General features: G+C 42.6%; 1 protein-coding gene across 2 annotated transcripts; it reads right to left on the bottom strand.

Annotated features, from left to right (window-relative positions):
- Positions 1-27,687, bottom strand: RCAN3 (RCAN family member 3). 2 transcript variants are annotated; one of them, XM_054999952.1, is made up of 5 exons: positions 27,572-27,687; positions 18,984-19,230; positions 7,600-7,773; positions 5,745-5,916; positions 1-4,090 (listed from the first exon to the last, which is right to left on the bottom strand). In XM_054999952.1, the coding sequence occupies exons 2-5, from the start codon at positions 19,176-19,178 to the stop codon at positions 3,882-3,884; spliced, it is 750 nt and encodes a 249-aa protein (XP_054855927.1). In that variant the 5' UTR covers positions 19,179-19,230; positions 27,572-27,687; the 3' UTR covers positions 1-3,881. The 2 variants fall into 2 exon arrangements, with proteins under 2 accessions (XP_054855927.1, XP_054855926.1); XM_054999951.1 differs by having other exon boundaries at positions 18,984-19,235.
- Between the last annotated feature and the right edge of the window lie 210 nt (positions 27,688-27,897).

Raw genomic sequence — 27,897 nt, forward strand, 5'->3', positions numbered from 1 at the left:
TAAATGGGAAAACATTTTATTAGTCCTCTTTAAAAACAGTTGACGGTCAGCTGTTGTAACACCAAGTCATTACATGCATCTCTTTGTGCCTTGACCATTTTTATTCTAACATCACAATACTCTCAAAGCACGATGGTTCTGACCCACCAATAGTGTTTATTCTATTTATTTATAAAATTGATACCCAGCCTTTCTGCCCTCATAAAGGCCACCTAGTCTCAGAGGGCCATTCTTAGGTTGTATTGGGGTAGGGCAATTTACTCCTGTTTCAGCCACTGATCCTTAAAGCATTGTGATGGCCAGTGCCTTGGGCACAGCTGCTGGTCTCTGTTTTTCCTCCCCTCGCCACCAGCAACTGAGGCAGCTCCTTTCACATAATCCAATTTGGCACAAGGGCTGCCTTTCTCTTGCTTTAGGGGAGGGGTTCTTAACCAGCAGTCTGTGGATAGATTTCAGGGGGGGGTCTATGAACTTGGATGAGAATTTTTTTTTTTATATAATTGGTTTCTTTTGTAATCCTATGTATTTTATTTTATGAGAAGGGGTCCATAGGCTTCATGAGACTGTCAAAGGGGTCCATGAAGAAAAAAAAATCTTGCTTTAGAGGGAAGCAGGTGGCCTAGAATTTTGACAAGAATTTGGAAATTAATTTTTGACATTTGTTAACAGATGATCTCACTGCTGTATGCAATCCTGAAGCAGACAGATCACAGACATCACAAAGGCTGGTGGCAAACCTGCTTTGATAATACTGTTGTAAAGAACAAAAAGGCTGAAAATTGTTGCTTTGTATGTATAATTTGAGTTCCTTCCCATTATTAATATATCACATTTGGATCCAAGAAGTTCAAAGACAGTACACATCAGTGTTAATCCATTTCATTAGCATAATAAACCAGGTTAGACTGAAAGAGTATAATTGGCCCAAGGCCCACTGTGAGCTTCTTTGCTGATGGTGATTTCAAGCATGTCATCTTAGTCAAGATCGAACACTCAAATAACTGTATTCTGACAAATGAGTACACTCTCAAAACCTGGTTTTGAGCAAAGAGTCTATATCTACAAAGAAGAAAGCCTTGATGTTTAAATATAAATGATTCAGTGACAAATAAATAGGAAGGTTCAGGGTTTGGCTGGCCTTAGCAGCCACTTAGCTGTGGTCAACACACTCTTTTTTTGCCAAATGTAAAACCCAAGAGGAAGGGGGGGCCAGCTTTTCACTTTGTGTCAAGTTTGTAAGGCCCACATAAGCAAAACATTTCTTGCTGCTGAGTGTCACCAAAGTGCAGGGATGGGAGGGTGGAAAATTCCCTCCCCTCCACAATTAAATTCTCTTCATATGATACACTGGGGTTCTTTCTCCCATGGCAATGTTCACTGTGATTTTATAGACAAAATGGTGACATTAAAAAAATTATAGGAGATAACTGGTAAAAATATTCTAGCACTTCAGCTGCTGTTGCCACCTGCCCTCCAATCCTGTAACAGTAAAATATTAGCTGCTGAAACAGACAGATTCCCAAAATGTCAGAATCTGAAACCTTAAGATGCTATTTTGTTGAAAAATGTTGGAAAGGAAAAAAATTACTTCATACGAGGAATACTGGCCTTGGTTCTTGACAAACCAAGACAGCTGGAGCATCAGCACTTTTCTTGAACCAGCATGGGAAAGGACAGCCTTGGGACAAATATATCTTCCCAGGAAGGGAGAAGATAGAGAACATGGAGAGCTAGGGGGATATAAGAATGGACCAAGCAACAAGGTGGCAATCTGAGCAGAGGCATACTGGAGTCTGCTGCTGGCCAGAGCTGACTGCAAGGCAAGTAGTAGTAAACTGGAAATTTCAAGAAGGCCCAGTTGTCACAAGGAAGAACGAAGCCCCCTGCAACAGCTGAGCAAATCAGAACACCAGCATGCCGTAAGTCACCTTTAGGACACAGAGGGATACAGTCTGAGAGTTGGAAAAGGTCTTGTAGGCCTTCTAGCTCAACTCCCTGCTGAAAGCAGAAAGCTCATGCATTCTTGACAGATGGCTTTGGCTAGCCTCTGCTTAAAGACCTCCAGAGAAGGAGAGCCCATCCATTTCCCTAGGTAAATGGTTCCACTGTCCAACCGCTCTCACTGGTAAGAAGTTCAATCAATATATCTAATTCTCAAGGTGGCCAAGTCTGTGACTATTTAAATCTGAAGACTGAAGTTGTGAACAGACAAAACCAGGCTTTCTACAAAACTGAAGAAACACCCCAAGTTTGCAGAAAAATCTGAAATTAAAAAAAAAAATCGATGGGTTAAACCAACCCCCTCAAAGAACAGAAACTGCACCTGTAGCTTTAAGAAACAAATACCCTCAGTGGCTGTTGCTAGGCAACCACAACAGTATTGCCAGCCTTCAAGCCTTGGTTTTCGTCAATAAAAGGGCAGGGTCTTTTCGACTTTTAAGGGAAGACCAGCAGCAACCACTAGGCAACTTGCTACCATGCAACTTGCATGACTTACCCAGGACTGGCTGCTTGCTACAGTTCAACAGCAGCCATGAATGCCATTGTGATGTAGTGGTTAGAGACTCAGGTGCAAATCACCACTCTACCATGGAAGTTCACTGGGTGAGCTTGGGCCAATTACACTCTCTCAGCCTAAGTGTTGTTGTGAGGAAGAACTGGAGGAGAGGAGAATGATCCTCACTGTAGAGAAATGTTAGGTATAAATGAGTAAATAAATATAGCTGAAGATAGGAAGCAGATAAAAGGTTGACTGGTTGGTGGGTGGAAGGGAGAGAAAGGAACCTGGAAAGGTGAGGATATGTGGGTTGCCGGAAGTGAAAAAAGAAATAGTGTGTGGGGGGGAATGAGATACTTCCTGAAAGACCTTGTGGATCCCTCCCACACACACACAGGTCAAGATTTATTCTCCTGCAACTTAATCAGATTAGTTCTACAGGAAACAGTCTCCGCGCTCCTGCAAGAAACATTAATACATTCAAATGTATTTGAAATATTTTCCCAGCCCTGTGTGAGGTTTTGCCATAGTTACTTCTACACAATGGGGCTGTGCAAGCAGTGGGAGGCAAGTGCTGAGATTGCGCTTCAAGGGGTTGCCAGAAGCTGTATAGACAAGGGCCCCCTGTTATGCTGCCTTGTTCCTGCTGGTGGTGTACATAAAATAAATATACTCCATTTGGAACAGCTACAGCCTAAGAAAAGTTAGGAAACAATTACAAAAGAGGGAGTTGGCCTCCAATATGCAGCTTCCTAGCTTGCGTTTCAGTTCTCACCATTACAGTGAACACAATGCCAGCTTTTTACAGTCCCATTTGTGTTTTTGCCTCATATTAATCCACAGAAGTACCTTGAAATTCAACACACAGACACACCCACTATGGCATTTCTAAGGAAAAACAAAAGCACGGAACAATCCTGTTGGTAAATTTGCTTCTTCCACCCCAAACCAACTTGAGATTTCTCTACATGATAACAATGTACATGGTACATTATGTTTTATCAATATATTACTTTGAACAATGGATAATGCTGGATAATGCTATACATCAGCGCACACAAAAATATACATGAGAGACTCGCGTACAAAACCATGTGGCAACCACTACAAAGATGGCAGCATCCAAGTTCCTTTCAGCCTTTTTACACATCAAGAAAATGGTAATACGCACACTCCAAAATGGCATCCTCCTAGTCTAGTGTGCTAGGACTCAGAATCCCAAAGGATTTGCTACATGTTGGGAGTTAAAACCTTAAAGTGCTCTTCAGAACGCTGGCATCTACAGTCTTTTTGATGCAAAGTGACTGCATGTCTGTCACTGCTAGACATTATGCAGCAACACAAACATGATTTCCATCCACTGCTGCTGTTAAATCGCCTCAGCTCAAAAGTGCATCCCACCCCCTACCTCTAGTGCACATTCAAAAGTTTTTGTTTCACTCAGCAATGTGGGTGGTGGATCAGGGCGCCTTGTCTGCACAATCTTCTGTTTGGAATTTTTAATTTCATCCTCCTCTTCTGTTTCACTTTCACACACATGAACAACCACGCTGGGTGTGGATTCTGTTCCTGCATGGAGCTCGTACTTCTCCCCTAGGTGCAGAACAAATCACAACATTACAATACTAGTAGACTGAAGAGCACAGTATCGTAAGTATAATGCTTTTTTAAAAAAGCACTTATTTGTTATGATGCATTTGGAAAATGACAAAGCATGCACACATGGGAGGCTTCCACACTGAGGTTTTGCATTGCACCCCTCCCCCAATTGCAGCAACTTCCACACAACATCATCATACAGCTGCCCTCCTTTTGGATTTTCTCCTGCTTCACTCCCATGTTTTCTTATACCTGCTTGCCTAGATTATACTTGAAAGAAGTTTAGAATATACACTGAGAGGAAGGTGTGGATTTTCACACCTCCCTGACTGAATCCTTTCCCTTATATGAGCCTCCACCACCACCAACGGTAGCCTTTTTACTAGCTTTTCTTATTTAATTGGTAATAGAGGCATCTATAGCAAAATTACAAGTAACAAAATATTTCCTCGCAATTTTTTAAAAAATCTGACAAGAAGCACTCCAGCACTGGTTTGGGTGATGGGAAAAGCTGGGCACAAGGAGGTAATGCACAGAGAACCCCCTGCCCCCCCCTCCCGTGAAGCAGCAATGAGGGGAGCACAAAGACCCCTTTTTTCCAAGGCATAGTTTTCATGAAGTGCTTCCCTGAATTTGGGAAAGTTCAGAAATGCACCCAAAATAGAACAAAGCAAGTTCAGAGCATCTCAGAATATATGCAAGTCCTAGAAGGGACTTTTTCCAACTAAAGTGTTAGTCCCTCCATCCCAAAGTAATTTCAGTCATAACACCAGCTACATTTAGAGAATCTAGCTATATATCACAGCAAGATGCACCCTAAATATACCCAAGGTATCTACATTTCCCTAGATAATCCCTACCATGAGAAGTTTAACAAAACATAACACATCTTGTAAAGGTTCCAGTAGCACTACACTCTGGAATCTGCCATCATTACATGTAGTGTTTACCAGAATAAAAGTTTCTGGAGCATTCTGAGAGGGTACTCCAAGAAGTCAAGAGTCTGATGCCATCAGGATCACAACATGGCTTCCTGGACAAAACTGGCAAAAGAGCTTCTAGTTACTGAATTTAATTATAATCTAAAGGCATATTCATTATGGTACACAGCAAATGGGAAGAATCAGAGGTGGCAGGAAGTGAAAATACCGTTTCTGGACTGTTAACACACTGTTACATTTTCTTTGAGGGAGTAAGAAACCACTTCCCCTCCACATACAACACATCCATTCAATCTTCAGTCTCACAAACACATATAAAAAGAAACTTCAAGTTTTTCTTCGGGGGGGGGGGGGCGGCGGCGGCGGGGGGAATGTCTTTTCAATTTGTGCATGCTAAAGAACAAATCAGTAGAGTTTATGCAAACTGGTAAATTTGAGCTATTACATATTCTACGTACAGCCCTTTATCACCGCCTTAAAAGCAAATCCAACCCAACCCTATATTATCCATGAGGATTGAGAGGGAGAAGTGAGAGAACTTTTAAAGTTCTTCTAAGTAGGTTAGGTGTCTGGGAACAACTCTTACTGATTCTCTTGGCTGCTGATTATCCTGGCTGCATGCCTGTGGATTTACAAGCCTGCTTGACCACTTTTGTTAAACAAAGAGACAGAAGAAATAGAGCAGAAATCTGGAAAGTGTTCCATACCAGGCCCCAATTTAGAAACAGCGCAGAGCAAGTCATAGTTTATCATAGGTGTGGCATCTTCACTCTGCTTCCATCCTACAGGTGGAGAGGCAGGCGGTGAGATCAGAAACTGTTTGACAGGTTGTGGGGGCAAGAGGTAAGATTTGTCTCCCACTTCACTGGGCATCTGAACCTGGAAAAAAGCAAATGCAGCCACAATAATATTATAAGGCTATAATTTTCAGATATCTCTTCTGAGCAGCAAGAAGAATATTCTCCCAAGGTGGATTTTTGATGACCTAGCATCTCATCCTGTCACCTTCAGAACTAATAAAACTGTTTCACTAACTAGAAAAGGCATATGGACATGAAATGCAGAATTTCTTCCCATTCACTTATTATAGTTAAACATTGACAATGTACTTGGCACTGGACCTTTAAACAAAAACTAATTTGAGTGCAGAATGGTTTTCAATTCTTACATTGGTTCATTCTTCCAAAAGCTCTATGGAGTAACTTGTGGTCATTTGTTTTCATTTTACAGGTAGTGTTATATGATTCAGCAAGTAGTTTTAGGCAATAGCTAAGTTACAATTAGTTTTTATTTAATAAATTTTTATCCCACCCTTCCTCCAAGTAGTTCAGAGTAGTATGCAAGGTTCCCTCTCCCAATCTTATCCCTCCCTCCAACACACCCCTTGTGAAATAGATTAGCCGAAGAGCTAGCAACTATCTCAAGGTCACACAATAAGCTTCATGGCACAGTAAAATTTGAATCCAAGTTTCCTTAATCCTAGTCCCACAATAACTATTATATCATTTTAAGGGACAAACGAGAGCCAGATTCACATGACCTAGGCCATAATTACATTTAGAGCTGTAATTTACAAGAGTGGAGAAAAAGGACAGAATGTGGTATAGCGTACACCCATTGGATTGCAGAGACTCTTAGTGAGGAAGACTGAATACAATATCCAATGATAGAGTTACACAGACTCAGTGCCTTCCATCAAGAGGGACTAAAACCCACATCTAGCAAAACTAGTCTCAAATTATGCAAAATAGTTTTTAAAAATGCAGAATTATGCAAAGTAAGAAACGAAACATGTTTGGATAATGTATGTTGGCCATAGTTCCTCTCTCTTTGCTGCAGTTTTGATTATCTGGACACTTTTTAAAAAACATTAAGTATGCACAATTCTGACTACATTCATTGGGTTATACCACAGTAAGACTTCTAAGAAGAACATGCAGGCTCTGTTTATACAACCTTCTATCAAGGAAGTTTTTCCTCCCCAAGTTACCAAGTGTAGCTAAACTACACGAGACACCTGACATGTGCCAGGTTCTCTCACAAGTTTACCTGGGAAGTGTAGTCGAGCCTCTTCCCCAAGCTCCCAGAGGAAAACCCAAGTGGAGAAGAGTTTTTGCAAGAGTGTCTTGTTTTGCAAGAGACACTCTTGCAAAAATCCGCTCCATTCGGGTTTTCCTCTGGGAGCTCAGGGGACAGGCCTGACTACACTTCCCAGGTAAACTTGTGACAACCCAACACATGTCAGCGTCTCATGTAGTTTAGCTCTTAGAATAGGTTGTTCTAAAACATACACAAACTATGTGTAGCAAGCTTACATTCATTTTTGCAATTAAAAATGGGATTCAGGCAACCTGCAAGAAAAGTCTCTCTGAGCCACAGAAAGCTGCAGGAGAGAGCAGAGTTTGCCATTACAGGTATGCATTGCTACTGGAAGAAAAGATATTTTAATTTCTTTTACAGTTTTTTTAATTAGCAAAAGACATGTTTACAGATTAGCAAACAGCTTTTCTTTCCATAGATTATGGGCTGTTTGCTCTAGGAGAAAGGAGGATGCCAACATACCTGAGCAAAATACAGCTTCAACTTTTTCCCACTGAAGTCAGTCTCATGTAGTTCTATCCTTGCTCTTGCTGCTGCTTCCGGATTGCTAAAGTTTATTCTTACTCTTCTAAAGCTTTTAAATAGCTGGAATGTAGCATGATCATCATAGACTGAGAAAAGAGCTTCAAATCTTTCCTAAAGGTAAAAAAGAGAGCATTTTTTCCTGTTAAGCTTTTCCAAACCTTACTACATCCAGCTATCAATGAGTAGCATCTTTTGGTAGAGCTCTACTGAGAAGCTGTAATGAGCATCAGCAGAAAGAGAAAAAGGCAAAAGCTTCCAATTAATGTAAATACTAATTTCTTTTTGAATTCTATATAGACATACATATAAAGTTGCAGATATTATTATTGTTACTTACAGTCCACCTTTATCACTGATACTCAAGGTGGTTTACACAGTAAGTCAATATGATCAACAAGCTAGGACATCCAGTAAACAATGCAATAGGGTTAAGAGTGCAAAAACTGAAAACAAGCAGAAATCTGATACATATCTGAAAAACAATGCTGAAACAAAGCCTAACCATTTAAACACAACATGTTAAATGATGCTGAAATTACCTAGTAGGAGCAAACTTACAGCAAGAGATAGAACACAACAGTATGGTTTACAATCCGTATCCCTTTAGCAAAGCATCTTTCTGAACCTTTTCATTACAGTTTCATTACCTGTGTAAAAAAGCCTTCCTGAAGAATTCAGTTTTACATAGTTTGCAGAAAGCCAGAAGGCCCTGTTCAAATGAATGAATGAAGCTGTTGTGGGGGAGAGGTAGTACGGCAGAATGTCTTTGTGTGTGATAGCCAATACCTTGAATTAAGCCTGGTAACTGATGGGCACCCAAGGAAGTGACTGCAGAATGGGAGTGACATGCATGTTCCACCTAGCTTCTGATAATAACAGAGCTGTGGCATTCTGCACCAACTGGAGTCTCTGAGTTGACTTTGAGGGGAGACCTATGTAGAGTGCAGTATAATAGTCTAGTCTTGATGTTACTGTGATATGGATCCAGGTGGCCTGATCAGCCATGTCAAGGTAGTGGACCATCTTTGGGCTACACTGAGTTGGAAGAAAACATTTTTGCAGCTACATTATCTTGCTTCTCTAGAGGCAACGTTAGATCCAGTATAACCTCTAAGCCCTTAAGCTAGGCAAGAGTCAGCTGAACCCCACTGAAAGTGAGCACCACAATATTCTTCAAGATCTCCACCAGCATCACTTCCATTTTGTCTGGACTAAGTTTCAGGTTTTTCGTTTTCAGCTATTTGACCACAGCAGTCAGACAGTGGCTTAAAGTAAATGTACAAATTAGTGTCTTCCATTACCAGCTACCAATATTTTAGGCTAAGTTATTACATCCTGCCACATAAGATGGTGTGATGGTAGAGAGTGCTGTCAAGTCATAGTCAAGGCAACCCCTGCTGGGGTTTTCAAGGCAAGAGACTGAGAGAGGCTCTTCGTTGTTGCCTGCCTCTGCACAACGACCGTGGTCTTCACTGGAGATCTCCCATCCAATTAATAACCAAGGCTCACTTCGCTTCCGAGCTCTGATGAGATTGGGCTTTCCTGGCTATCCAGGTTAGAGCACATAAGAAAGAGAGCTTTAGAATTCCCATTTTAAAACATCTGAAAATCAACTCCCCGCAAACAACAGAACATGTACCCTCGAAAGCCACAGCATTAATCCCTACACTGAGTTATCATTCATAACGCATCCACTAATTTAAAGTCGAGTGACCTTGTTTTAACTCACAAGAATCCTGTGAAGTAGCTCTCCTTGCTCTTAAGAAAATTAATAAGGCACGAAAACCAAACGACAGTGACTTTCAATTAGAGATGTAAAACATTAAACAGAAAGAATTCATTTAGTTTATATATTGCTGTAAATGTTTAAATGTTTTCCAAAGCTTTGAAAACTGACAGAGGGTTACCTGTGCCTGTAGAACACCTGCTGTCCAATGCTGGCCTTACTGTTAATCATCTGTTCACAAGATGGACACCAGAGCACATTAGCATGTTAATTTTTGTTAGCAAAAATCAGTAGCAGAGCTGTTAATATGTAAAAATATGTACGTGGGGCTTGAGAGACTGGGATACTGTTTAAACGCTAAGTTTTTAATAGTTTAAACAGCTGCTGTATTACACAAAATTTACATCCTACTTCTACGTTAATCCGCAAATGACATGGCTTAGTACAGATCTGAATGCAGATGTTTAAGGAATAAGGAAAAAGCTGTGTTCAGATTATCACAAACAAACCAGCTTGTTTGTTTTTTATAGCTACAAACAAAGCTAACTGTGGACTCATGCACTCTCTCCCTCTTCCTCTTTTTGCCAAGGCTGATGATGGAAGTTTCAATTGACTCCAATCCATTACGACATCCAAATATGGATGCCTTTCTTTCCCAGGATTAACAGTGCAATCCTAAACAGAGTTACTCCAGTCTAAGACCATTGATTTCAATGAGCTTAGACTGGAGTAACTCTGTTTAGGATTGCCCTGTTAATTGTGGTTTACAGTTCTGGTTACTGAGAAGGAAAGATGCCCACATGCAGGTATCTTGAGAAACTGGAGCTAGTTGAGAAAAGAATGGTGGGAGAGTATCATCTCAACATTTAATTATATACCTGTCATGAACAAACTCCAGTTTGTTTGTGGTGTCTGAATTGAGTTGAACTCTGTTGGACCACATTAGTTCTCTCAATGAGTGCCTGCCTTGGGATTCACTTACTCCATGAGCAAGAAAGTAATTATAGCTAGTTCTATTCCCATTGTAACATTTCTGCTTTCAGTCCATTCACATATTGCAGTAGTTCTCAGCAACATTATTTCCCACGTGTATTAGTTTTTCTGGTTTAGAATTGATCGCTGATGGTTCTTTACAAGTGCCAGAGAAGAAAAAGGATGCAGCATTCAATAACAGTTTAAACTATTTTCTCTTGTATGCCATTAAAGGTATTTGAATTGAATTGAACTATTTTCTCTGGACATGTGCGTACCTGCCTTAAAACTCCGGCACTCTCTCAAACTGTTGGCTCACCTGAAAAATTAAATGGTACTAGTGGACTTCTACAAATAACCAAGCTGCATTTTACACTTCTCTGTTGCTCTAGTAGTCAAGCCCTTCTAACTCTAGGGGCACAACCAGAAGTAATGTCCAAATGAGAATACAGGACTAATCCTTTCAGGTTAGTATTTTGACATGCCCACTGAACTACACTCTACTTAAATTTGATAAAAGGAACTGGGCAGGTGGTAAAAAATATACCCATTTAGAGCAAAACCTACGACACATTACATGATTTGATCTGCAAGTTGTTCTGTCACCTCTGAACATGTGTCTTCTATGCACCCCTTTCCTTAGCTTTTCTATAGGGCATATGCCAGCATAATGCTTGATATTCATTGTAACTGAGGTGGGATGCTGAACAAGTAAATATTCCATGAAACCAAGAATGATTGTGCCTAAGTAGCATCCTATCTTTTGGTTATAATCTAGGGCTGTCTTATAGCAATGGTAGGAGTGATAGCCGCTTGCTCCCACCTTGCAAAAATCAGGATTTTATAGACAACACAATCCTTGCCTAAGAGCAGACACTCTCTGCTCCATAATTTTCCATTAACAGCTTGTGCACAGCTTCACCTACAGGTCAGGTGCTGCAGCTGCAGGCATTTCTGAGCAGGAACATGGGAGTTCAGGAGGAAGCATGAGCTTTAAGTAAATACACCAGCAGTAGCCACAGTAGCACTGGTCACAAGTACTCAAGAGTTTGGATACCTCTAGCACCCATGATCTAGGAATACCCTACTAGTATGCAGGGCCGCTAAGAACTCTGTGAAAAACCATGATCAACGTTCGAATTAACCATTCCTCAGTTCAAAATGCTCAGCACAGGGAGATGCAAGCCCAGATCTCCTATGTAAACATGTAGCTTGACTTCAAGTATAGGGCAACTACCCAAGGTCCCTTGCTGAGGATCCCTAGCCTGCCCTGCAGCCAGCAGCCCCAATTGCTGCCCTGATGAAGGCAAGGCAACTCCAGACTCCTTACTGCCCTACAGCTGATTGTTGCTGCCTGAGACTTAAGCACTCCGATCAACTGTAGAGTGGTGGGATCCCTACCACCACCCTACGACTGATTGCCAACCTCTGCCCTGAAGTTGCCACCATAATTCTAGAGGCCTTGGAGTTGTGGTAGGAGCAGCTTCACTCTGGCAGCAAGTGGCTGGGGGCAAGCCTCAGGCCAACTTTTAGCTTGTTATTCTGGACACATGGAATGCCGCTGAGTTCAGAACCAAGACGTGCATTGTTCCTACTGAGCCTACTTTTGCAACATACTTCAAGTCTCCTCCAATATCTGAGATTTGGTGATATTCAAGCATAGCAGAAGCCATTGCTAGATTACCAATGACCCAATATGTGTCATAAAAACAGGATACAGGGGAAAGCTCAAAATAACTAAAACCAAACAGACAAGTCTTAGCATGACAAAGCCCTTTAAAGCCAATAAACTTTAACTCAGTCCAAAAATCTGCTAGCATGTTTAGTTTTGTGATCTGGACAACTCATTTGGTTCTTCTAACTGCTTTTAGAACAAGCAACATGGAATTATGCAAGACTGAAGCAAAACAGCCTATCAAGTGAAGTGCTATCTCTAGCGTTTACTACACACCTCAACAGAAATATGCACTTTAAGTATATGGATTAGGATAATTTACCATCACTGGAAGTGAACTTTTTAAAGGAGAGGGTTAAACTACTGTTCCCCTCCGGCCAAGTCTGTCTGTCATGTCATTTCCTCAACACTTCCTAGCAGTAATAGGAATATCCTACGTTATAAAAGGGGAGCCGTATGGCTACGACTCATCTCTTATCCCCACACAGGTGCACTCGCACGTCTCTCCATGGAGATGAAAGGTGAATCATCGACAACACAGTTTGCTGAACAGGCCCTGCGCAGGCCGCTGCCAGGGCTGGAAGGCCCAGCATGGTGGAGCAGCCAAGACCCTCACCGGGCTCCCTGCTGCATCAAGTAGGGTTGCCAGACCCTGCTCCCAGCCTCCACCCCCACTTACCTGGCAGATGGGGAAAGGTGGGGGACTGCGCCTCCTGGTACATTCTCTGGTGCCATGGCACTCTCCTACATGCTGTGGTAGGCCACTCCAGGGCCCTTTCTGCGCGCACGCACACGCACGCGCACGCGCACGCACGCGCACACGCGCACACACACACCGTGTTCCTGGGTACGCAGCCGCCCAATCCAACCCAAATTTGGCCAAACTGGGCAGCTGCAGAGCCCAGGAGCTGGAGCTCCACCATCCTTTCCGCCCCTCCCCTCCCCAGCCCGTAGCTGCCCAGATTCGGTGGCTGCAGAGTTCAGGAGTGCTCCACCACCCTTTCCGCCCCCCACTCTCCTGGCCTGCAGCTGCCCAATCCGGCCCAAATGGGGGGTCAGATTGGGTGGCTGAAGAGCAGAGAAGCACTCCAGAGCCTATTGTGCCCCCACCCCAGCAGCACTTCCAGGCTCCGCAGCAGCCCGATTCAGCCCAAATCGGGCTGATTCAGCCTGCTGTGGAGTGCAGCCAAATCAGTTTTCTAGAGTCCATTGTATTTTTCCCCACAACAGGCTTTGTTGCTAGTTATTACATAATTTCCCCTCATCTAGCCAAAGGCTATTAAGCTACTTGAAAATGTATATGCATATCCAATTTACAACAGCACGCTGTCAACCCTACACACAGTCTATTCACTTCATAGGTTTTGCAACAGCAGTGAAAAGAAAACCCAAAAAGAACACACTATGCTGAGTTACAAACAAAAAAAAGAGTGGGGAGTGAAAGGACATTTTAGCTTTCTCTCACCATCTCGTGGTATATTTTTGAGCTCTGAAATCTAAAAAAAATGCACCTATAACACATGCCCTTGCTGCAACCACTGAGGCAAGTAAACTCTAATCTGTGGATGCCCGGGGCTACTTGCTGCCCAAAATAAAGCATATTCTCTCTCTCATAACCCTTTTATGCCTTAGTACTCTAACAAAACAGGCCCCTCCAAGGTCAGGGTGCAGAAACTATGAAATGAAATCAGAGAGAAATGTCTGCAACTAGAGAAAAAGAAAGCTCATCATACAGCATTACACTGTCTCCGGCCAGACTTACTTGAGGTGACCTTGCGTAGGAGAGGTGTGATTTTGTTAAGTCACCATGTTTTTCAGAACACTGAGAAACAAATCCTGGCAAGCAGCCATATGAATAAGCCAGGCTTATTGTATAACATATTAGGCAATTACTGAAACGAGATAATAATGATTACGGGAAATAAAACCAAAATAATTGGTCCTGATATTTTACAGTGAAACATCCCAGGATGATCTTCTGCCGCTGTTGTTTCACACAGTGAGCCACAACTACAGAAGTCTTGACTAGGAAGTAAAATAAGCTCTCTGCAGAAAGCAGAGCAAATAGAGAGAAGTATCTCCACGCTGGATTAGGTCAGCAGGCCTCAGATGCATGCCTCATGAACTTCAAGCCGCAGGAAACGGCTGCTTTAAAAGAATGCAAGAGTGGAAATGGCAAGGCAGACCTACACACAAACAGAATATCTTGTTTACTATTTTATTCGTGTTTGTTTAAAAGAGGTTGTAAATACAGATTATGAACATACTTTTCTCATGTGGTAGAAAAGCAATTTAGGTTCAATACTGGGACAACAGATCGACTTAATGGGATTTTTATCCCACTCAGTCCCATGGGCTATGAAAAGACTATAAAATTAAAACATATACAAACAAAAAGTGAAACAAGAGCTACTGCACTCAACCCATATACTCTCCCCACTCCCAATCCTCTTGGTCGGAAGGCAAGACTCTACAAGTCTGGGACTGGAGCTTTCAACATTTTTCTTTAATAAAGCTGTATGAAAGAGGTCACCAAAAGACTGCAGTATTTGGTGGTGGGACTGTAGTCTTTTCCCAACAGAAATCCCCAGCCCAGTGCTGCAGTAATGAATCCACTGGGTAAGATGAGGCTGCAGATGCTATTAATACCAATGGAAAGAGATGCGGAATTTCAGACACGTATCTCTAAAGTTTTATCTAATTCAGTCCTAACGGCCTCCCCTCGCCCCCAGACTCCAACTGAGGCTGCTGTCACACGGTGACAATTCTCCATGGAGCTCATTTGCAACAGCGATGGAGTATCCATGCAGCAGTTTTCCTCACACTTTGCTTGTCTTGCCCGGGGCGGAGAATATGGTGCAGAAGGTGGGGGACCTGCCCAAATGTGACATACAGACACGTGGGCTTTCCCAAAAGATCCTATCAAACCAGTTTTGAGAAAGAATAGAGCAAAGTTGGAGAACATTTGGATAGTGGATGATTAGCGGATATCATGCAGATGCTTCAAAAGGACCTTCCACCCAAAATACCATGCTTCAGTTTGCATACTAAATTGGAGCAAAACCTCCATGTTGAAGCAATATACCATTCCACTGAATCATAAGCATTCAACTGATGCTTTGACAGTATGTCAAAGATGACTACTATGGCCATTACATCTCACACTCAAATAAATTCCTTGTCCCCCTGGATAGGAAGCATTATACATCCCCCTTTCAACTTCTTCTGTAATATCTTATGAATGAAATCCTTCAACACTCCAAAGCAAGATCTCTTCTCTACCATTACACCATCTCTTTTATTCCCCCCCCCCTCACCCATCATCGTTTTCTTCTTATATAGGTTGGTGGGGCATAGGACGGTTCCTTATATTGTATTAAATACAATAGTTGAAATCACTACAGACAGTTCTACAAGAAACCAAACAACAGTGTTACAGAGATGTTGCATAAAGAAAGGGAAATCTGTCGTACATGAATTCATTAGCAGCAGCGATTTTATCTAAAGACTAAAAAATTAATAGTACACTAAGTTAAAATATGGATGAATATTATCTAACATATTGCACAAACGTAAAACACTCGTATTAATCCAATACTTAAATGTCATGTTAACTCATCTATTAATAACTGGAAAAGAGTCACTTGAATAATAATTTTGAATTGCATCATCCAAGATTATATCTCAGTCTTGTAGCAATCTCTGAATGGTATAACAGCGTTGCACTTACCTGTAACTATTGTTCATCTAGGTCTTCATGCAGGCACACACTGAGACTGCGCAGGCCAGCCGCAGGCCAGCCACTGGAATGATTCTTACAAGCTCTCAATCGCTGGGGGCGCTCCTCTCCAGCAACATGTCTGTGCAGAGTGTTCCCGCCGAGTGCGGTGTCGCTGGGCGGAGTTACCCCTCATTCCTCAGTTCCACCTAAGCCGCTGTGAACATCAGAGAGTCTCACAGAGGGGTAGGAGGGAGGGAATGTGTGCCTGCATGAAGACCTAGACAAACAAAAGTTACAGGTACGTGCAACACTGTTGTCGGATCCAACGGAACCGTATTCGAAGTTGGTGGTAGCACTGCTCCCGGATCCGGTGAGAAGGCTGGTTGGCAGTCTGCAGCTGGGCTTAGTACCTCCTTGTCCCTCTGGAAAAAAGGGGTTGGTGGAGGTGAGGGGGTTGATGGTTGGTGAAGTACTTCCTCCTCTATAATGTGTGACAGGGTGGAAGACGAGGAGTGGTGATGACAGTGGGAAGGCGTTGAAGCCAACTTTTGGAGATGTTTTGTCTTTGCCTTCTTAGGTGGAGGTTCCAATATAGCGCGATCATCTATTAGGGTATGGCACTTTTTCAGTTCTGATCTGTCCTTTGTCTGCCCGCTCTTGAAAGGAGCCACAGACTCCGGAGTTGGAGCAGGTGTGTCAGGCTCAGGCGTGAGCCACCCCTCACATGTCTCTTTCTGCCATGGTGGCGCTCACCCGCCACCTGCCTGACTTTTGCTTCTTGGCCTTTGGGTCTATTCTACCACTGTTGGCCCACTAGCCCCTCTTAGCTGCAGGAATACTGTCTCCTGAACGTCTCAGAAGCGGGGTGATTGGGCCCTGGGTACTCCCCAGGTGCCCCTCTACAACCCTGAGTAGACTGATCTCTACTCCAGGAACAAACCTCCTGCTTCTACACTCTCCTCTCCACTCTCCTCTCAACCTCCACCCTCCCTCCCCCACTTGTGGGTGGACCTCACTTTTATCCCCTCACCATTCCCAGGCACCACCTCCTAGCCCCACCCCCAACAGCTTAGCTGCTGCCCTGGCTGCCTTATGTAGCCACAGCTGTGCCTGTTTGGCTCCCAGCCTCTCTTGGCCCTTTTCCATCCCCTCTAGCCTGTCCGCTGGGTTGCTGGGCTGTAGTTCTTCCTGTGCCTGCCACTGGGTTGGGGTGCGGCCCTGGGCCCCCAGCACTGCCCGTGATCTGCTGCCTGTGGTGGCACGGGCTGGCTGTCTCTGCTCCCTGTGTCCTCTTCTTCCAGCTAGGCTGGGCTGCTCTAAGGGCCTGGCTGGGAAGCTGGCAGTGGCTAGGACTCAGGAGCTGCCATCTAGCCTGCCTCCTGCCGACGAGGACTTGTCAACACCTGGGCCCTCTTTGGCGTTCCAGTTCTCTGTTGGTGCCTTTGCTGCCTGTCTCCTCCTTGCTGCTGCTTGTTTCCTCCTTGCTGGGTGAGTGCCAAGGGTGGCAAGGCTAGATGGTGGGGCTGCCAGTCTGGGTTCTGGGGGTGTGGCTCTGGGAGGGTTCTCAAGTCTGGCCTGGTCGCCGGACAAAGTGCTGGAACCAATGGTCAGCTCCGCTTCGGATCCGATGAACCCGATTTCGGTTTGGACGGGATAGGGTCGGACCACACCTTCGAATCTTGCTTGGCAGATGGGAGTGCAGCCGGCCTTTCAGATTCCGTGAGGGACATCTCCCATAAGACCTCTTTCAAGTGTGCCACACAATCATTTCTTACCTTCGTAGTAAAGCATTTGCAATGTTGACAGCCTCCTACATTGTGGCCCTCGCCCAAGCAAAGCGGGCAGAGATTGTGTTTATCGGAGTGCGGCATTTTCGTGTTGCAACATGAACACTTTTTAAACAAGTTTTTTTGTGACAAGGTAGACATTCTGAGATCTTCGTCGACAGCAAAGTGAAAGATAAGAGAAAGATCTAACAGAGATAGCGAGACAGACAGAAAGAACCTTCCTTAATGGTGGCAAGAAAGGAACGCAGAGAAGAGGGGTAGCTCCGCCCAGCAACACTGCACTCAGTGGGAACACTCCATGCAGGTGTGTTGCTGGGGAGGAGTGCCTCCTAGAGTTTGAGAACTTGTAAGAATCGTTCCAATGGCTGGCCTGCACCTGCGTAGTCCCAATGTGGGCTTGCACTGAAGACCGAAGATGAACTGTATCATATGGTAAGCTGTTTAACTCCAATATAGTGATGAGGGACTTCCCATTTTTTAATAGGGTTACTGGACATCACCAGCTGCACCCGCCAATATTATATGTGACAAAAGCATCTGAAGACAGTGACCAAGACTGGGGCACTCCGTTGAATAGAGTATGTAATATATAAATACTTTCTATCAACTGGTATACTATATTTTATATGTAAAACAAATGAAACATCCAGCATACATTCTTACTAAAAGGATTTCGTTTCACACGGTACTTATACAAGCAGAAGATAAAATACATGTTCTATAAGCAGTACATAATATAAAAACTGGAATCCAAGTTCCTTTAGAAAACACATTCAGCCTCACATATAGCTGTCATGGAAACATGCCTACCTACGCATGATCTACCTTGCTTGATTTTATTGTCATGACAATGAAAATAGTGGTATTTTATTTGTCTGCTGGAATAAAAAGAACATGAAAAACAAGATGGGGAAAGAATTTCATTTTACTATGCAGAAGCTCTCAATTTCAGCTGTTGCCAAAAGAAACACTATTTGCTTACGTGAAGCTTCAAAATTTGCTATCCAAACTGCAATCTTTAAGCACCTACAGTGACTCAGAGAAAGACAATTGCAATGAACACAGCAACAGAGTTGTTTAAATCCCAGTACTGTGTAGAGTTCAAATCTATCTATATTTACAGTAGTATGGTGACTGACACCTTGTAACACTGCCTGGGCATCACTGTGACGCATTGCAAAGAACTGCAAAGGGGTTGCCGTGTTAATCTGTTATAGCAAAATAAAACAAAAGTCCAGGAAGTTCTCAAAACAGACGTGAACTCTGACTGATGAAAGCTCATACTGAAACATGTGGTCAGTCCTTAAGGCACCACTGGACTTCTGTTTTATATTGCAAACAATGTCATTCATTACTTTAAACCATGGTTACATTTTTGATTTTCATAGCAACCTTTTATCAATCAACATTATCTCCTTGTTTCTCTGCATATCTCCTTACCTTTTGTTCTTGAACTTCAAATACTGCTTCATGAACACTACAAGCAAAGAGTGAGGTAGGCAGGTCGCTCAAGTCCATCATCTCTTCCAAGTCATCTTCATTTTCTCCAAAAATCATCTCCTCCTCCTCTTCTAGGTCGCTGCTGTAAAGGTCCAACTGGCTGTCACTCCAGGCCTTCATTGTCTCTCTAATCATCGCCCACTCAAAGCAACTTTCTGTTCTCTGTATTCCAGGATTGTGACAACAGCTTTTCTAGAGGAGAAAAAAGGCATGTCAAGGAGCAGGTTTACTAAAAATTTCCCATTACATCTGGTTTTAAAGATTATTTATTATATGTGCAAAAAATAAATACCTGTGTAAATTGCCTCTTTTACCAGCACCATAAGGGCAATTTTAGTTCAAGACTTCAAGCACATGGAATCATGTTTGGCTATGAATGATAATCATCATAAACCAATCAATACTTTATAATGAAGGACCAGAATTAAATAAATGCTACTTAAAATTCTTATGCAGTGAGGGTCTTTGGCAGGTCTCCAAAAATTAAAGCAACAACAGGAGGGGAGAACTACAGAGCCCACCCACTGCTCCACACACTCTTAATTACTCTGGACTTTGCTTCCACTAAGATGCTGTAGCCATAATGAACAGAAGAGCTCTCATACAGAGGAGACAGAAAAGTAACATAAGGAGCACAGGGGAGATACACCTAGATTCAGAAGCAAGTAAGACAATGGAAAAAGAGCTGAGGAGAAACAATACAAATTAAATACAACAGTAGAAAATGTTCTCCCCTAAAACCATGGCAAGGGGCGAGGAATTTTATGAGGAACAGAGATGAAGGTAAAGCAGTAAATGATCAGCTGGAATCATTCCTGGTTGCTTGCAATTTTTGGGATGGGGGATTTTGGCATCACCATTATCTTATATGAATACTTGTAGACAAAATCTCAAAATTGGCTTGAGAGCAGAACGCAGTCCATTACGAATACCATGTCAAAGCAGAAACTTTGGTGTTAATTAGGTCTTACTCACAGGCTTATATAAAGGCATCAGAAAGCAGGCACCCTTTTCTGCAGGGATTTAAATTAAATCAATTTTAATGTATCTGAAAAAGAAGTATTTAAACTACTGATTTTAAATCAAGCTTTACATTTTGAAATGCACATAATTCCTGAATGACCAGTGGTTGATATAACAATTGAACATAATCATTTACAACTAAATAAAGCCTTTATACCACATGGACGGGGGGGGGGGGGGGGGGGAGGAATCCAAATTGTTTGAACACACAGTATACAAGTTCTTTGCAGCATAGAATTGTATCTGCTTTCAGTCTGGCTCTGTCTGTATGCACTGACTAAGCAAAATCACTTCATTGAAGGCTGAAATATAAGTAAATGTGCCTATCTAACACATTTTTATCCCTCTCTTCCTCCAAGGAGCTCAAGGCAGAGTATATGGGTCTCCTTTTTCCATTTTATTTTCTTAACAACCCTGTGAGGTGGGTTAAGCTAACAGAGTGATTGGCCCAAATTCAACCAGCCGCCAGGTCCTAGGCCAGCAATCTAACCACCAAATCATACAGAACTGGATGCACGGTCCAGAATCAGAACATCATTACCAGGCAAAATATCCATATGAGACAGCAAACAGACAACCATACTATTTGATTGGTAGGTAGAAGATCAGTTGAGAACGGAAACATGACTGCACTGCTCGGATAGCTGGAGGACATAAAAGTACAAGATCATCTGCATGATGGACTCCATGGATGATACTAGCAAGATTCAAGACAGCATCTCCTGGACCCTAAGATCTGAGATAGCTCTAACCTAGACACAGTGATCTGTGCTCTTGTTGTCATCAACATGCTTACTGCTGTAATGTGCTCTATGTAGGTCTGCCAAAGATGGGCTGGAAGTTTCAAACAGCCTAGATGCAGCAGGAGAATTGCTAGCTGGTGTGGACTACAAACAGCACATCATTCCAAAACTGAAAGATCTTCACTAGCTGACTGTTCATTATCTGTCCCAATTCAAGCTGCTTAAGAGTACTTAAAAGACTACAGGACCTGCCTGGACACTGTATATCTTAGGCTCTTCTTCATATCATTTCCTCTGCCATCCCTACCTTCTGAGCTGAGTAGCCACAAGGGACAACAGAGCCTTTCCAGTAATTGCCCCAACTTTGGAATTCTTTCCCCTTCTTCCTACCTTCAGCAATGTCTGGCACTAGACCAAGCTGGTTTTATCTCGTTGATTGCTGTTTGGTGTGTTCTCCTCCTTTTGTTCTCTTATGTTGGTTCTCTCATGTTGTTAATTATGGCTGATTTAGTTGCTGCTATATGTTTATTATTCATTTTGGAATTTGTTGTTGTATTTTAGGGTTTGAGGGAGTCCATCATCTTTAGGATGAAAGATTATTTTTATTTTGAGCATTTTGGTAGCAGGTTGTACAAAATATCTTAATTCCCCCCCCCCCCTAATACAATTGCTATTTAGAAATTATCTGCACCTTGAAATGGGAATTTGGGATTACAAAAGTTTTAATAGTAAACTAAAAGATTTACAACTGTCAAAAGATGACCAGGGCTTTTTTTCTGGGAAAAGAGGTGGTGGAACTCCGTGGAGGAACTCAAGACTGCACAATAATGTCACTTTGGGTCAGCTGGAACAATGGGGGAGTTTTTAAAAGTTTAAATTGCCCTTGGCGAAAATGGTCACATGGCCCGTGACCCCGCCCCCTGATCTCCAGACAGAGGGGAGTTTAGATTGCCCTCCGTGCTGCTCAGCATCGTGGAGTGCAATCTAAACTCCCCTCTGTCTGGAGATCAGGGGGCGAGGCCACCGGCCAGGTGACCATTTTTAAGAGATGCCGGAACTCCGTTCCACTGCGTTCCCACTGAAAAAAAGCCCTGGTACACACTGTTGTAATATTAGAAAAGAGTCCTGTAGCACCTATAATACTAACAAAATTTGTGGGAGGGTATGAGCTTTCGTGAGCCACAACTCACTTCTTTAGATACTGTTGTAATATGTGTTTATCTGTTCAGTAAAGAAAATCCTTTACAATTGAATTGGGTATCATCAGCATAATAAAGGGCATTTACACTAACATTCTGCAATTTCAAAGAAAATTTCAAAGAAATCAATTGGATTTCAAAGAAATCAATTTCATACATAAATATATATATTTATCAACTTTTACAGCATGCACGGTCAAAAGGCATTTAAATCCTCAGAAGTCACACCAGCTAGCATATATTCCGTACAACTAAAAAATTCAGTGTAAAGATATATATCCCAAAGAACACATAAATAAATAAATAATTTTGTTCAGTTCGTTACTTCAGACAAGTACAGTATGTAAAGCCAGGGAGATTTCCCTTACTCTTACTCTTACATGTACATGCATATGTGCATACAACACACACAGCTGCTTTACACACAATACGCCCCAACCTTGCTAACCCCTTTCAACACAAACATGACTCTCCCCCTTCATTTTCCTGACTTCATTTTAATCTGGTACTGTTCCTTCTGCCCTGCCCATTAGGAGGTAGGCTTGTGCATAGGACACGGGGCTGAGCATCTGCCCCTCTCCCTTTTGCATGCAACATAAGCCTAGGTTTTCCCAAAGGCACAAGAGTTTGGTGTGAGCCAGAAGGCTCTGGTCAATCTGGCCTGCTGCCAGAACCAGCATGAGCCCAGGACAACTTGATAATATACCAAACTGTGTTGCTGCATATTGCATGTAAACTGTAAGTAGGAAAAGCAAGGTATTCATTTAAATAAGCAAGAAAACAGCAAAATATATTCATCATCAGTACACGGTGAAATAGGAAAGTGTCAGGGAGAGAAAGGATCAGGAGGATTCAATGTTATGCAATAAAAATCAATCAAAACTATTCAGAAATGAAAAAAGATGGCCATTCCTCGAGCCATTAAAATCCGAACAGATTATTCAATTTGTAAGACAAATCCAAAATGATACTACAAACCTGATGGTTTAACAGAGTCCCAAGAATTTCAGCGAGGAAAAGAAGCAGCAGGCAAAAAAAAAAAAAAATTACAATTACTGTCGATCAGGAGCAGCATTCTTCTCCTTGACCACTAATCAGAATAGTCTGATTAGCAATAGTAATTTCAGATGAATAAAAGAAGGGGATAAGATCTGATTGTTCAAAATCTTTCAATGTAAGAGTCCCTAAATATAGCATTGCTTTTTCTTTACATTATGGAGAGGGGCACAATAAAGGAGGAGGAACACCCAAAGAAACTGATTTGATTAAAGGATCAGTGCTATGCCAATCGAGTGTCCTAGAATAAAATCTCTTAACAGATTTTCTTAACAGAAAATGCTGGTTTAAGTAATATATGATGGAATTAAATATTTTGTGTTAGCTCACAAAAAGGAGGCTATACCTCCACAGTTATAGTACAGAACTCTGGCTCCCACTTTTATAGAATGGTGAACTGAGATGACATAAGTAACCTCAAATGACCTCTTCTTTAATTTTTCCAACTATAAAACAGTAGATTCACAACTGCATGGTTCTTCAAAAGAACCACTATACCCATAACAGGATACCAGTTGGTTCAAAATCCTTTAGTCACATTTTCAGATTATAAGAAAATAGACTGGTTCATGAGACTGACATTTTATGGTGAATTTATCTCTTTGCCCATAATAATTTTGCAGCAAAGAAACTGGAAATTGACAGAAGTACCTAACGTTCAAAAATGAATACAAAATTGTGGGGAAACTGCCTCAATAGAAAAATTAAATGCAATGATATATGTAAAAGAATTTTGAAATGAAACTGCTTGAGCTTTTAAGATTTTGGGCTCAAAACCATAAAGGAAAGAGAGCTTTTCCTAATACTTTTGATTACTTTTCACTAACTAGATCATTTTTTAAAAATTAGCATGTTCTTAATAGTATGCATGTGTGCAGGCAGTGTGAACACATATTGATTTCAAAGATATAATACTCCTGTAAATTCTTTATTATGCTGTATGATAACCAAAAACACAGACTCCTGCAGTTAATGGCTTATACAGCAGGGCTTAAATTACTTATTTAATTGTATTTTTAAATTAATAGAGCTAATCAAATAAGCAACAATCACTTCAGTACATTTGGGGCCAGAGTGTATAGGGCCACATTTTAATTCATAATCAAGTAGAACAAAAATTGCAAGTGACTGCGATGACCCATGGGGGAAACATCCAAACACAGTACTATAATACCATTTTTTATTAGGATCATCCAAAACGTCACAAAACACGTATCAAGCTTAAACACCCAAATCATGTACAGCCTAATATTTAGTGTTTGAAGCAATGAAGGAGATTTTTTAAAAAACTATTTGATACGGGACCTGGTTAGCTGCTGTGTTTATGGTGAAAGATTAACTGAACAGAATCTATTACTGTCAAACAAGTAACACAAATATGTTTGGCAATTGTCAAATACTTTCTCACAGTTGATGTCCTTATTTGCTTTACTGGTGGTAAAAGCTGTTTGCCCCCCAAAACACTGGAACACAATGAGGAAATAGCTAAGGTGTAAGGGAGGAAATGCAGGCAATTCCTAGCAGAAGAGGTTTGCAAATTTAATTAACCAGCACTTGTCTGGAATCATGAACGTTCATAATTCTAGGAGGCCAGATTTGTAAACTGACGCACAGAAAGATCTCCAAAGTTAATTGCTATGGCACTGATGGAAATTTACTCAACTGCAATGACATATACTTCGATACGTAAATGCAGATAGCTTGATGTTAAAGACTGCATACCATTTTCCACTCTAAAGCAAGCATTGCATACTGAAGGAAGATACCTAGGGATGAAACAGTATTTTTTGAAATGCCTGTAACACACTGATTGTATTTATATATGCATGACACACTTCGGCAAGGTGAGACTCCCCCCCCCCCTTTAAATCAATGACGCAATTACATGTTCCGACTGAGGGGCCAACTACACCCCTTCTTCCCCAATGAAAGTACTAACCCTCTACCTCCTCAACATCCTTTTGGTATGAGAAGACCCTCTCATCTATACAGGGGCAGAAATGACAATAGATCCCTAGAAGAGTTAAGACAATAAGCAACATAGATTGGAAATTAGCTGCAGACAATAACGTATCAAAGGATGACATGTACACACGGCAGGGAAGGGGCTGGGGGGCTGGAAGAAATTACAGTCTTCTGAAAATCAGGTGAAGAAAGACTGGCTCAGCAAAAAACAAGGTTAGAAAGAAATAATAATTAATAGTAACAGTACAAATGTAAGGGAACAAATGCTACAGAGAAAAGGTGAGGTATGGAGAGAACAGATCTGCAAATGGGAGTAATTTAAGAGCAGAGGAGAAAAGCATAGTTGATACCTTGTGGAACTGACAGCAGAGAAACACACAAGAATAAGGGTGACAGAGGAGAAATTGGGGGGAAAAGGCAGGGAAGGAAGTAGGAATAAGTCTTGGAAAGAGAAGCAAGAGGCATTGCCTACACATTAATTTTAAGAAGCAAAAGGTAAGGGACAGGTCATTGCAAGGCACGGTCAGTAAAAGGAGAATGGGTGATGGTGAGATGGAGAAATGGAGAATCCAGGGAAGGAAACAAGATGTCCTGGGTCGGGGGGGGGGGGGGAGACAGACCACACTTTCTTGCAATGGCTCAATGGAGCAATAAAGAGATTTGACATGGTGAGGTAGAGCTCCACAGGAGTAACAGCAATATTGGGGTAAAAGACTGACAAAAGGAAAGTTAAGGGCAGAATGAGCAAGAAGAGAAGCAGAATGGGGTGGGACAACAGGAATGAGAGGTGCTGAGAGGTTAGCAGAAGTCTCTGGGCATAAGAATTGTTTTTTGGATATCATCTTAGATGGAGAGGAACAGTCAGTGGCTAGTCTCAAGTGCAATCCCTAGCACACTGAGTTAAAGGGTCTCAGGTAGAAGGTGAGAGGAAAGAATTTCCTGTGTTCCTGATCCTGAGTTTATTTATTTACTTCATATATACACTCCATCTTTCTCCCCAATAGGAACCTCTTCATCTTCTCCATTTTATTCATGCAGCAACTCTATGAGGTCGATTAGGCTGAGTGTGTGTGTGATTGGCCCAAGGTCAACCAGCAAGCTTCCACAGAAGAATTGGGATTTGAACCTTCCAAACCCAAGCCCGACACTCTAATCACTACAGCACAATGTCTCCCTGAAGACTTGCTGCCAAACAATAACCAAGGCGGCGCTAGATACACTCAAAATAAGATAGGTACTTGTGTTCAAATGTTCATCTAGCCCAGCATCCTTTTGCCAATAGCAGCCAACCAGATGCCTCTGAACACAAGACGCTGCCTTATACTGAGCCAGACAATTGGTCTACCAAGACCAGTATTGCCTGTTCTGGCTGGCAGCAGCTCACCAGTATCTCAGGTGGAGGACTTTCCCATCACCTACTACCTCATCCAGAGACCCAGAGATTAAAACCTTGGGTCTTCTTCATGTAAAGCACTTAGCCACCATCCCACCCCTCTGTGAAACTCCTAAGCAGAACATAAAGGTAGAAAGCCATCTTTTCCCCTTCATATACGTTTTAATTATCTTCTTCTTACTGCTATGGGCCTGACCTGGCTAGCCCAGGTGAACCTGATATCTTCAGATCTCAGAAACTAAGCAGGGTCCGCCTTGGTTATTAATTGGATGGGAGACCTCCAACAAAGACCAGGGCTGCAGAGGAAGGCAATGGCAAATCACTTCCGTTAGTCTCTTGCCATGAAAACCCTATCAGGGCTTGCCATAAGTCAACTCTGACTTGAGGGCACTCTCCACCACCACTGCTATGGGATCTAGAGCAGAATTTGGGAGACCCAGGTTTGGAGACTTAATGGCCATAGGTGGTCACTGGGTGACCTTGGGGGAGTCCCTCTTTCTTAGCCTCTTACCTCACAGGGTTGTTGTTGCAAGGATAAAATGGAGAACTGGACAATGGCAATGTAAGCCGCTTTGGCCCACCATTGGAGAGAAAAGTGGACTATAAATAAATAAATGTCTTCAGCATCTAGTCCACACTGCCCTTGTCCACAGAGGTCCCATTGGCACAGCAGCAGGCGTCTCCAGACTGAAAAGAAAACCCTCACAGCATTTCTGCTGCCATCCCTGAAAGACCTTTAAGTGACTGTAGCTAAGGGAGAGGCCAACCCCAGAATACGCCCCCCCTCAAGAATACGTCTCTCCTTTAGGCTGGGCTTTTTTCCTCTGTGTGGCCATAACAGTTTTGTGCCACAGTAATACTGCCAGTCAAGAACATGTGTGATAAATCATGATCCAAAAGGAAGCAAGGGGGGATATAAAAAGGAAGGCAACAGGTTCATGAAAAGCATTGGGGAGAGGGGTGGAAGGGCGAAGAAGAAAAGCCTGAAAAAGGGAAACGAAGAAGGGAGTCGGTTGGAGGAGGAGGTAAAAGAGAAGGGGGGGGGGGAGGATCCAAGGCAATCAAGGGGCGAGTGGGGAAGAGGGCAGGGAAGGACAAGCTTGGAAGGGGGGGAGGGGCACCGAATCCGGTTCTTTCCCGCTCACTCACCGCGTCCTCCTCCGAATCAGAGCCTCCGCAGCCACTCCTCTCACAAATTAATCTTATATATTAAAAATAAGAAGAGGGGGAAACAGAGCCCACCAAAGCACCGCAAGCGCCGCTACGGACGACGACGATGCTGCTGGTGCCGCCTCCTCTGACGAGACACGCCTAAGGACCCCCCCCCCTTCTCACCCTTGACTGAGCGACAAATTCGACACCCCCCCTCCAGTGCGCGCGCTTCCTCATGAGAGCTTGCGAGTACGCGCGTGCGCACTTCTCGCTCCCGCTCTGCCTTGGCACCCACTAGGAGTGAGTGACCCGGATGGAGGAGA

This window comes from Eublepharis macularius, chromosome 15, assembly GCF_028583425.1.
Source record: "Eublepharis macularius isolate TG4126 chromosome 15, MPM_Emac_v1.0, whole genome shotgun sequence".
In the NCBI taxonomy this organism is placed as follows: Eukaryota; Metazoa; Chordata; class Lepidosauria; order Squamata; family Eublepharidae; genus Eublepharis; species Eublepharis macularius.